At 50.6% G+C, this 12,228-nt stretch overlaps 1 protein-coding gene across 2 annotated transcripts; it reads left to right on the plus strand.

Annotated features, from left to right (window-relative positions):
- Positions 1-1,191: 1,191 nt before the first annotated feature.
- ATOX1 (antioxidant 1 copper chaperone) lies at positions 1,192-6,060 on the plus strand. Of its 2 annotated transcripts, none has more exons than XM_050312307.1 (4): positions 1,192-1,350; positions 2,567-2,642; positions 3,961-4,129; positions 5,856-6,060. In XM_050312307.1, exons 1-3 carry the CDS (start codon positions 1,345-1,347, stop codon positions 4,092-4,094), a joined length of 216 nt encoding a protein of 71 aa, XP_050168264.1. In that variant the 5' UTR covers positions 1,192-1,344; the 3' UTR covers positions 4,095-4,129; positions 5,856-6,060. The 2 variants fall into 2 exon arrangements, with proteins under 2 accessions (XP_050168264.1, XP_050168263.1); XM_050312306.1 differs by having other exon boundaries at positions 1,195-1,350; positions 3,961-4,113.
- Positions 6,061-12,228: the final 6,168 nt, after the last annotated feature.

Here is a 12,228-nt window from a genome sequence, read left to right on the forward strand (position 1 = left end):
GGGAGCGGGAGCAGCCATCCTGAGCCAGGCAGCCATCCTGAGCCAGGCAGCCATAGCTCCCCATTTCTTTGTGTCACGTCCATCCCGCATGTATCCATGACACGGAGCAGTCAGAGACGGATTTCGCGCTGTAAAAATGACTTCCCTTCCCACCACCACATCCCTGAACGCTGCCTAACCCCTTCCCTGCTATGCCTTGCAGCTAAAGATACAGACAGTGGATTGGCGTGGGGCCACGCTCAGCATTAATATCCTTCCCCCCACACCCCACGGCTATTTATAGCCTGAGCCACGCTGCAATCTGCCAGTTCATAAATCAGCACTGCAGACTTCTATAAAGTTTAACGTAAGCCCAAGTGACCCAGCACCAAAGCCCATCCAAAATAAACTCTGCCAGGGCGATCCTGGACACCTCTCCACAAAGCAATAGCAGGGCAGGTAATTATTTTTATAAAAAAGCATCCTGTGCACCTCAAAACGGATGTCTCACCCCCAGCTGGTGTGGTAGCATCCAGAAACACTCTGGTTATTTTTCCGGCTGCAGGTTGGGCTTCTGAACAGGAAGATACTGAAGCCCAGCACGTGGTCGGGAAGCATCCCACAATACAGCTCTTCCCAGCCCTGGCTGTACTGCACTGACCCCTCTCCAGGTTCCCTGCCAGAGCACCTGAGCTGCTCCCAGCCCCTGCCACAGCCTCCTCCACCTGGGACTCAAGTTTTTCAGAGAGGGGCTCATTTTCCTTCAAGGGACCATACAGCCAGGGAATTTAAAAACAAACAAACAAACAACCCAATCCAAACGTAAAGCCCCCAATCAAACAAAAAACCCCAAAGCACCCAAATCAAAACAAACAAAACTAAAACCAACAACAAAGTAAAACAAAAACCCCAAACAAAAAACAATCAAATCAAACAAAAAACCACAAAAACAAAAACCAAAACCAAAGCAGCAAGCACCCCAAAGCAGGCACATCTTCAGGGACCAGCATCCCGCCTCTCAACCTACTCTGAAGCAGAGACGCCCCCCAAACCTCCCCTCGCTCAATATCCATTCTACCAGAACTCTCCTGAGCCAGTTAAGTCTCCAAACCTCCAAAGACAAGACAGGAAGGAGCTTTCAGGAGCAGCCCGGCCCCACCTCATGGCTCTCCCCACCCCTCTCTGTTCCCTGCGCTGATGCTTCCCCTGGCAGCGGGGGTCCACAAGGACGGACCGCGACCCAAAACTCCCTCGCAGCTTTCCCCTTAACCCTCTCCCGGCACCCCGCGCCTCCCGACGGGCTCAGCCGCGGAGCGGGCACGGACCGCCCCTTCCTCCGCGCCGCCGGGATCCGGGATCTCCGCCATGCCGGTGGGTGCGGGCCGGGGCCGGGGGGCTCCGGGGGCCAGCAGGGGCCGGGGGGGCTGTGTGGGGACCGGGGACGTGGCGGGCAGGCGGGACAAGCAGGGCGCTGCCCGGTACCGGGGCAGGCGCGGGGGTCCCGCAGCCCCCCCCGGGCTCTCCCAGTGCCCGCAGCTCCCGCATCCCCCAGAGCGGGAGCAGCGCTGGGACCCTCCCCGCGCACCGCCCCAGAGCGCACAGGGCCTTTTTTGGGAAATAGAGATGAAGAAAACGGCAGTGACACTGGGAAAAAAAAAAAAATAAAAAATCCCCGTGGGATCCGCTGTCCCGAGCTGCCTCCGCGGTGGATGATCCTAAGAGGGTTTTAGCCTTACAGGGGCGGGATGGGTTCGGGGGGGAGGGTGAAGGGGGCACAGGGTGGTTATGAGTAGGTGGAAATATGGGTTGTAGGCAGCAAATGAAATACGGTTTGTAGTTAACAAATTATATATGGTTAGTAGGCAATAAGTGAAATATGGGTGGTAGATAATAAATGGAGTATGGGTGGCAGGTAACAAATGAAAAACGGCGTTGCTTTTCTTTTTTAAGGAAAGCGAAAAGCGCGTGTGAGAGAAGGAAATTGGGACCCATCTGGTGCCAGAGGTTGAAGGCAATGATTAGTTACAGGCAAGCACGTTTGTGTTGACCCAGTGTCTCTCACAGGTAGTGAAGTTATCACTGGGGCTCCAGTGGACTGGAAGGATGAAAAAAACATCACTAATGCTCCTAAAATTTCTATTTTGTTTATATTTTTGTTATGCTGGGGACCAGAGGCCTTGTAAACACAAGAAGAATAAGGGTGAGGAAGCACAGAAAACCTCACAGACTCAGATAGGACAGTGAGTAGCTGGAGGCAGGAGATTTGCATCTCCTGGGCTCCCCTGGGCAAGTGGAGTGAGTCCAGCAGAGGCCACAGAGATGGCAACCTGTGCTGACCCTGGAGGTAGCCAGACAGTCTCCAAAGTTCCCTCAGGGTTATGCTGTGAGGGACAGCGCAAGGACACCCTGGGGAGGAGTACCAAGAGCTCTCCTTTCCCTGTGGATCCCTTAGTGGCATGTGTGGACCTTTTGGCTGGGGAGGCTTTGAATGCACCTCCCCAAGGGAAAAGGCAAGTGTGGAGGACGAGAGCGTTGATGGTGTGTTGCCAGCTGTGCCCTCCCTGACCCCTCGTCTGCCTCTTCTCAGAAACACGAGTTCTTTGTGGACATGACCTGCGAAGGCTGCTCCAACGCCGTCACCCGTGTCCTGCACAGGCTGGGAGGTGAGTCAGTGCTGGGTGTGGTGTGGGACAGCCAGCTCTCTGGAGCGACACCAGCTCCAGGGCAGGATGGCAGTGCCCCGGGATCCTGTTTTGAAGAGTAATGCCATGGGTAAAAGCTGGAAGTTGGAAACTTCTCCCCCCTCTGCTCTGAGCCTGCTCCTTAGTCAGTTAACAAGTCACTGGTTGTTTGCAGGTCTGTGTGACCCTTGGAGAAAGGTCAAGGGAGGGAGGAGCTGCCATGGCTGCAGGTGGCTCTGAATCACCAGGGCCTCACCCTGAACCCTCTGGGAAGGACATTGGTAGACCCCTGCTCAGGCTGCCAGAAGGAAGGGAGTTGGATGTCCTGCCTGGCATTGTTTCCAAGGAGGCCTGGGGTATCTGTGATGCTTCCCTAGATGTGTCATCAGCAGTCACAGCAAAGAGCTGCTGAGCAGAGTGTTTGGTGGTTGTCTGTATAGCCTGTTTTTAACATCACCTGGAAAATTATAACCCGTGTCTCCTGTATGCTGGCATTTCCAAGTGAGAAAGATTTAGCCTGCACTCACCAGTTGTGAGGACTTGCTCCCCTCCAAGAGAGAAGAGCTTTCAGTCAGCAAGGCAAAGGCCTTGCAAGTTCTTCCAGACCCCATTCCTAGGCTGTGGCAATTCCACTCTGTCCATGGGTGGTTGTCACCACCTCCATCACTCTTCAACATGCTGGGCAATATCAGCCTCATGTGATGAGGTGGCAGAGCTCTCAAAGCTGATACATACCTACAGGTTTTGTGAAAATAAATGACTGGATAGAGACTTCACGTCCATTTGTTTTCACTGGGCTGAGAAGGCTCACTTTTATTAGCCACTGGGAAATCCACATGGGAAAATGTTTTTTCCTTCCCTCTACTTACAGCTGTTAGGAAGCCCCACCACTGAGGAAACCTGTCCTGACCCCATCCTAACCCTGTCCCTGCTAAACCACAGCACAGGCTGAGCTCTGGGTGGAGACTGTAGTGGTTGGTTTAAACTCAGTTTTATTCTGGTTACTGCATGAGTGATTTTGTTGGTGGAAGGTGGGGTGAGCAGATTAAAGCAGTTGAGAAACTCTGGTGCCCAATGCAGAGCTAGAGCAGATCTGACTCCCTTTGTACCTTTGTCCTGCCATTGTTGGCAGGACACCAGTTTGATTTTGCTGGCTGGTGGTGGTATCAGGGATTGCTGGCAGGAGATAAATGTCCATTTCACTGATGGCTGGGGGAGCACAGATGCATGAAGTTGAGCTTTCCATGTGTCCACACCATTTGGCTGCTTCTAGCTGTGCAAAACTTTTCTTTCCTCATAGGTGTGCAGTTTGATATTGACCTGCCCAACAAGAAGGTGTTCATCGACTCAGAGCACAACGTCGACACCCTGTTGGAAACCCTGAAGAAGACTGGAAAGAACGCTTCCTACCTCGGGGAGAAGCCTGCGCAGTAGCCTTGCCTGGTGTGAGGAGGTTAGGTGTATACCAGGTGTATCCATTGTGGAAGAGGGAGATCTGAGCTTTTTCCAGCTCTCCCAGTTAACCAGGCTTCTTCTCTGGGAAACACAAGTGAAAAAAACCCTGCAGATCCAGCTTCAGCAAACCCCTCATATCAGAGAAGCAGCTGGACCACACACAGCCAGCACCATTTGTGTGTGGGACCCCTTAGCTATGCTGCAAAGCCCATCTGTAGTGGAGAGGTAGAACACAGCCTCTGTGCCACTTCCAGGTGAAGCTGGAGTTTGCCAGAGCATATCATGCATGAAAACAAATCCCAAAGATGTTCAACAGCTGACCAGGGAGAGTGGTGGGCCCCAACAATAGGAGACACAAAGAGCCCTGTGGGTACATGGTGTGGTGGGTCGGTGCTTAGCACAAGGACCTCCAACAGCTGATTCTCCTGGTGATGCTGTTAATCCTCCACTAAACTCAAGGATGGAAAAACAGCAGCACCCTGGCACCCTCACGGATGTAAAATGTTGGGGTTTGAGTAGCTCCCAGTGCACAAAGCCCCATGCCAACTGGACATCTGTCCCAGTGACAACCTGATTGTTGCAGCCTGTCAGTTTTCCCAGAGTCCCAGCGCTATGAGGACGTGTACAAAACTCTCCTGACTGTAAAATATTTTTGAGGACAAGATTCAATTTCAGTGGAAAAGAATAAAGTGGGAGGAGAGGGGCTGCCCACTCGCTGCATGTGCTGTTCTTTAGTGTGCAAGGTTATTAAATTGCATCTCTTAAGAGCTTGTTTCTGTCAGTGGAGCTTTCTGATCCAATGACATTTTTTAAATAGTCCTGGTTGGATCATCACAAATACCCAGCACAGATGCGATGAAACCAGTTCATGCTGATTTAATTCCCAGTCAGTAAATTAAATCAGGGATTTACACCAGCAGGAATTAAACTGATAAAAGAAAGAGTTGAGCTGATAGTGATGTGTGTGCAATAGATCTGCACTGTTTTAATAGACTGACTTAACGGATGTAAAATCTGCAGTTTGTTTCATTTGAGCAGGCTCTCAGTGCTTCATAGAAATTGTTTAAAATCGTAGCTCTAATCAAATAACATCTCCACTTAGAGAGAAACATGCTCTGAATTGATTAGTGCCTCAAATAGTTTTCAACTTGTGGTATTGACTGCAAGGGATTTTTTAACTTGCAGGGACTTGTGGATTATGTCTCAAGTGCCTGAAGAATTTAACTGTTACAGGAAAGCCAGTCTCAAATAATGTGGATGTGTCCCTTTTCCTGGCCCAGTTTTCTCACCATTTTCCTTATATTACATCAAGGCAGCTGGGGAGTCAGTTTGGCTGACCAACCTGGCAGAACTTTTGGTTTCCTGTTGAATTTTAACTGACTCTGAAGCTCTTTGACTTACCCATGGATTTTAAGATCCAAAACAAAAGAGAGAGGTGGCTGAACAGCCCTTGCAAGTAGTTTGCTGATAAATATCTTTAGCAGTCAGGGGGTAAAAACCAGTACTTTAAATTTTACACACCACATTTCCCTCCACAGAGAATACTTTTAGGGGATAATCTATAAAAGGAGGGAGGGAATTTGCAAATCCTTGGCGTGGAGCTCTGGTGGATGAATTTCTCTTGGCTTGTGACCGGCAGAGGGCATCTCTGTATAACGTTGTCTCCTCTGGGCCTTGGGTTTTTCCCTTTTATTTATTTATTTATTTATTTATTTATTTATTTATGTATTTATTTTGCAGGAACTCAAACATGGCTTCAGCAAAAAGATGGCTTAACTGTTTGCATGTCTCCCAGCTTGCTGTGTCATTTGACCTGTGCCAGATGTCAGAAAGCAGAAGGCTGGCAGGAGGAGACAGCTGCACCTTGGGCTTTAGAAATCTAGAAGGGGAGGTTATGTTTTGTTTCTAGTCCCACAGTAAATCGAGGCACTGCTTTTAACTTTCAGTGCATGTCTGCGTGTCTTGTGTGTCTCTGTAATGCTTTGAATGGTTTTCTGTAAAAGAGGTGGCTTTTAGGGATGGGAAACTACCCATTACATGCAAGACAGGTCTCCCAGGAAATTGCACCTATCCCTAGAAGCTGACTGCAACCTCTGCCTGAGGGACATGCCTCAGGAGAACTGTGTTTGAATGTCACTTAGATTCAGGGGATCTGTGTCTTGGCAGTTTTTTCCTCACAGAACAGACAAGCCTTCCATTTGGGATGCAAGTTCTGGGAAGAAGGGATTCTTGTAGCCCCTGTAAGTCAAGGATAACCAAGTGTCCTTTAGAGCTCGACGGGGCCATGAGGCACAAAGTGTGCAGAAGAGAGTGCCTGAGCTGATGGGAAATACAGAAGGGATGGAGGAAGGAGAAGGGTGTGGGAATCTCCAGGGTCCCTTATTTCCTGGCCCAGTGACCAGTGTTCTGTGCTGTACTGTGGCTTCCTTTGAATTCAGGCTTTCAGCCCAGTGAAAGGATTGCATGCCTGTCCCAGTCTGCTGTCTCTCGTCTCTCTGATGTCTCCCATGCCTACCTGTCATATGGGACTTGTTCTACAGAAAGGAAAACCAACTAAAGTTTGGAGGAAAAATTTACTCCATGTTTAGAGATTTTTCACACTTGTAGATTACAGGTTACTTTTGACATAGTTGCAGTTTATTGTTTCCTAGAGTGATGTACTGCTTCAAAGTCCCATTTTACCTTTGATCTAGAGCATGATTAATTGGTGTAGATGCACTTGCAGGGGGCTGGAGAGAGACACTTCAAGGAATGTGTTGCAGACACTTTTTATTACTGTTTAATTTAAGGGCAACTAAAGGCTACAGTGTAACATCACTGCATTATTTTCTTGCATTAAAATCTCCCAGTGGCAAGAAATTTCCAGAGACCAGGCCCAGAACCACAACCTCTTTCTGCTTTGTGCCTGTGCACTCAGGTGCCCAGCAGGACCCATCCAGGGTCCCAGGGAGTGAGTGAACCCCTTTCCCTAGCCCACCCTTGCTGCTCTGAGCTGATGTTTGCCAATCTTGGTTATCATTTATTGCTTTCAGCTTCCTCCCAGGCATGGCTGTTGCTTTGGCATGGAGCTGGCACAGCTGGCCTTGGAGCCAGCAGTCCTCGTGGCCCTTACTGTCTGCCAGACTGGCAGGTGGGACTGGCAGTGTTGTGCCCACAGAGGATAACTCCAGCCTGTCTTGCTGTAAACCACACTGCTCTTCCTTGATGTCTGGGCTGCACCCGTGCTGCCCACACTCCCCTTGCTGCTCTGCTCCCTTCTCCCTGCTCTGTTTTGGTTAAACCCTGCTTATCTCTGAGCCAGACAAGGAAAGGTTCCTACCCACAGCCAACCAGGAGGTTCATGCAGATACCTGAAGTGTGTGTGCAGGGTTTGCAGGCTTTCATACCTGATGGCTCGTGACATTTGATGTCATTCTCCCTACTCCCTGTTCCAGAGCAGAGGGATCAGGAGGAGTGACAAGTCTGCATAGGCCACCTCTCTGTGGTGCCATATCCTGAGGTTGCTGATGGGAACAAGGAGCTAGGAAAGCACCAAGGGCTCCCCTGAGCTCTGTCTCATCCTTCCTTCACTGGCCTCAGTTTCATCACGTCCCCCTTCCTTTCCCCTTCCCTGAGGAGAAGGGAAGGGAACTGCTAGGGGTTCTTCTTCCAGCCTGCAGAGGAGAGAAGCACTGTGATGGTCACTAACCCCAGCACTCTGGGCATGTTCAGTGAAAGTACCAAAGAACCAGGACAACTGTTAGAACAGGGCTGGAGGATGACTCCCAAGGTGCTCCTTGTTTTCTCCACCAAGACCCAGCAGGACAGCACTGTGTGTGCTCCCCCAACAACCTTGAGCCTTATCAGGGGACCAGGGCATTGCAACCAGAGCAGGCAATCTGCAGAACACTTCTTCTGCTTGTTTCCCTTTCCTCTGGATAAGATAAGGTGTTTGGGGAAGGCGACCTGCTGGTCCTGCCTCCAGGAGAGTGAGTGCAGGAGGCTCTGCAGGACCACAGGGTCCTCCCAAAATGCCATGAGCATGCAGCCAGAGCTGAGCAATGACACCCTGGGACAGTCCTTGCATTGGTGTGTGGGCTGTGCTTGGGCTGACTACAGCTGGGATAGGGGAGTTAGGGAAGGATGGTTGAGTCTGAGTGGAGCAGCAGACCTGCAGGGTGGCTGACTGAGAGGCTTATGGAGAAGCTCTCAGAGAAAAAACTACTTCATAGACCAAAAGGGTAAGAGAAGTCAGCACCTAAGCAGAGTCTCTTTGTTCCACTACTGCCCAAGATCTTCAAAATCTTCATTGATTGGGTTGGCCTGAAGTTGGCTGCATGTCATGGAGAGGGACCCCAACAAGCCCACAAAGATAACGTCACAGTGTTTTCCACAGGAAACAATATGCCAGACACTGAGGCTGTGAGGCTGTTTTCAGACAAGGAAATGCTCAGTTTGCAATGCAAACAGGAAAGGGTGGCACTTGGAAAAGGAGCTTTCCTGTACCACAGACACCTTGGCTCTGCAGGACAACCCAGTGACCTGCTGGAAGAGGGATGTGGCAGCGGGATGAGCAGCGAGTGAGGTCCATGGTGCATTGCCATGCATGAATGTCCTTTCAGCAGCAAGGAGACTTCTGGTTGCATTTTTGTGGGTTTTTTCCTTTTTTTTTTTTTTCCTTCACTGCTGGTTTCTTCACAAGGTTTCAGTGCAGCTCCAGCTCAACTGTGAGAATCCATGAACTGCCTGTAGCTGCAGCACCAGTAAGATCTGGGCAAACCCAGAGGGATGGGCTTTAGAAGTTCTTTTGTTTCCTCTGCCTCGAAATTTTCTTTGCATTCCCACCCCCTCCTGCTCTGCCCAGTGGTGTTTCCAGCAGAAGGTGTTTGCTTTTCTCACCCACCTCCTTGTGTTTGCAGCACTGCCCTTGTGCTTCTGGGTGTCATTTTTTTCACCCAGTGTTACCTTCCCCTGCTTTTCAACCCAAAATCTGATTCCAGTGGAAAAGTCTACAGCCTCCAGAGCCCAGTCCTTTATCCACAAAAGAAAAAGCTACCGTGGTTATCCCAGGGCCGCCTTAAGCACCACTGGCTTTTTGGTGCTTTCTAATTACCTGATGACAGGCGGGGGATGATTTAGGCAAAGGAGCAGTTTAGTAAATGAGAGAATTTCCAAAATAGCACTGCAGGCTGCAGGCAGCAGAGAAGGGACTGGAGTTCCCCCTCAGTGCCTGCAAATGATGATCCCTGATGGCTTGCAAGAGGTAAATGGCTGTGAAATTTGAGAGTGGGAAAGAAGGGTTCAGTTTGCAACAATCTCAGGAATTCCACAAGCGTGTTGTGTCTGGGTGTTAAAACTCTTACACAGGGCATTCGTTGCCAAAGGATGGGGATTTTCTAGTCTTACTGTGCTTTTAAATGTTTGCTGTAAGAAACAATCTGTCTTAGGCTTCCACCCTCTCTCGCCTGCCTCTTCCCAGCCCAGGCACGGCAGCGGCAGAGATGGGAGATGGATGAGCACCATGACTGATGTTTGACTTGCAGGCAGGATTACACCCTCATGTTTTTGGGGTCAGCATTACCAATGCTGGCCTGACCAGCTGCTCTTTGAGGTAAAGCTGTGCAGCTGAACCTGGAGGTTGCACTGGGCTGGGCATTTGAGGCCATGAGCTGAAGTGGATGTGCTTGGAACTAAACGTGCTGGTCTTGAATCTTTTAAATAAGGTCTGCAAGGCCCAGTCTGCCTTGTCCTGAGGCCACAGCTGAGCTGAGGCCACTCTGTGCAGGGTGATGTGCAGAGCTGTCCCAATGCTGTACTGTGACAAACAGAGCAGTGCCAAAGGCCTTGGCTGGTTCCCACTCCCTGTGAATACATGCAGATTTCCTGTGTGACCATCACAGGCAGCTTTCCATATTGCAGGCTCCAAAACAGCAAAACACACAGGGAGCTGACACACTCCCCACCAAAACAGCAAAACACATCGGATTCTGACACACTCCCCCTCCAAGACTGTGGCAGCATAAATAGGAAAAAGAAACAACAAACCAACCAAACAAAAAACAGGCTTAATTAAGGATTCAAGAGCAGGAAATGTGCACACGTGTGCTTGCCAGAGCACAAATATTTTCTTTTGGAGCCGCTTTCTCCAAGGGTTCAGTAAGGTGATCAAGGCTGGGTTACAGAGCGAGGGTAGCAAACAGTTCCCAGCCCCTCCGGAAGGCAGTGGCCACAGGGCACTGCTGTTCTGCATCCTTCCCCGTGCTCCAGCCTTTGGCTTTAGCCTCCCACAGTATATACTGAAGCTATTCAACCATTTGGCTAAAAGCAGATGGGGAGGGAGAGAAAACAAAGTCAGACGAGAGGGAGAAAGGCAGCTTTTGTGCTGCCTCTGTTTGCCAAAGACAGCTCAAAGCCCCTTTTGGACTAAGGTTTAATTTATTGGACTCTGGAGAGCTGAGGTTCACAGCCCCACAGCTGCTACAGGCGCTGGCACGTTGGGGCAGTGATAGGGAGCGGGTGGGGAGCCAGCTCTGATGGGTGAGGAGCTCCCTCAGAGGGGCTGTGGGACACACAGGACATGGTGCAGGGTCCCTGGCTGCTCTGGGGAGAGCAGATCTGCTCTGTGACTCTTCTGCTACATGGACCTGCCCCAGGTCACCTGGAAGGGACAAGGGAAACTGGTCTGTGTAGACAGGAGCCTTCAGCCTGGCCCTTCCTGCTATTGTCCCTCTGCTCATCACGTCTGTTCCTGAGCAACCCCCGAAGAGACTGCTGGGTGCTGCACAGCTGGGTTCACGTTTCCTGTTCCCCAGTCCAGACCAGTGGGTTGCTGTGCTGTCACTAGGGCAGAGAGATGCTGCAGCATTCCAGACTTCCCCACAGTTCCCAGACGGTATGAAATTCCCAGGGCAGGAGCATCTCTCGCAGCCCATCTGAGACCTGCTCACCCGTTTTCAACAGATGGATGAGAAAATGTTAAAACAACAAACACAGCTCATTCCCTTGCAAATGAAAGGAGACGCTTGAATGGAGCAGGAATCCACTGTGCCCAAGTACCCTCCTGCCCCATTTCAGATGGACCAAGTCCCCCCACTTCGAAGCCCCTGCTGGGCTGTGGGCAGAGCTTGGCAAGCAGAAGTCGGTGTCAGCAGGGCGCACAATGCCCAGCAATCACAACAGGGGCTGCAGGCTTAATCTGTTTTGCACAGCTTCAAAAAACCCATCCCACACAGCTATTGTCAGGGTGATCCCATGGATTGCATCAGAAGTCTGCGTGGGACACGGGGCTGTCTCCAGGGCTCAGTGCGGGGGGTGCCTGGGGCATTGTGGGGAGCAGCCCTGGTGTCCCAGGGCTGTCCCTGGTTCTGCAGACAAACCACAGCACAGGTTTGTGCTGTGCTGCTCCACAACCAGAGCCTAAGGCTCTTTGGCTTTTGCCTTGCCTCTGGGTCTCCACTGAGCTGGTGAGGGTTGGTTGTTGTTATTATTATTATTATTATTATTATTATTATTATTATCCCCACAAAGGCATGGGACAAATGCGAAGGCTCTTTCTTTGGTGGAGAAAATCCTCATACCAGTATTTGCATATATATTTCCCTTTATTTTTTCCTTCCCCTGCATCTGTCTGGTGCTACATGCTTGTGCCTTCCTAGGAGCAGCCAGCAAAGCAGGCAGCTCGGTGGGAATGATCCAATTTCCAGGGCAACTGGGACGGGACTGAGTCCAGAGTGTCCTTGACTCACAGTGCTGCTCTTATTTCTCCACGGTTTCCTTTCCATTTGCTTTCTTAATTCAGCCTGCCTTTTGCCAGGGAAGAGGCCAAAAAAGCAGACATGTGGCACATCCAGAGTCCTCCCCGCTGCCTTTACAACTGCTGGGGGATTTCTAGCTTTCCAGTTTCAGGAGCAGACCTCCAAGCTTGCCTTGCCCTGAGGTCAAAATATGTCGAAGTCTGGTCAAAGCAAGAGCACAGGAAGGCAGGAGGCCAGTTCTGACTCTAAAGGCTCTGCTGTGGTGAGCTGTTGTTTCACCAAGAGTTCATCTGCTGAGGACAGGGACATGTATCCCCAGGTACAGATCATCATCCTTTGCCACTAGTCCTGGTCACCTCCACCATGAACCTGCTGGAGCT

This window comes from Myiozetetes cayanensis, unplaced genomic scaffold (genome assembly GCF_022539395.1).
Source record: "Myiozetetes cayanensis isolate MyiCay16 unplaced genomic scaffold, myiCay2020 scf17, whole genome shotgun sequence".
Classification (NCBI taxonomy): Eukaryota; Metazoa; Chordata; class Aves; order Passeriformes; family Tyrannidae; genus Myiozetetes; species Myiozetetes cayanensis.

Coding starts and splice junctions, on each gene's coding strand:
- ATOX1 (XM_050312307.1), top strand. Junction 2,643..3,960: donor TGTCCTGCACAGGCTGGGAG/GTGAGTCAGTGC, acceptor CTTTCCTCATAG/GTGTGCAGTTTGATATTGAC.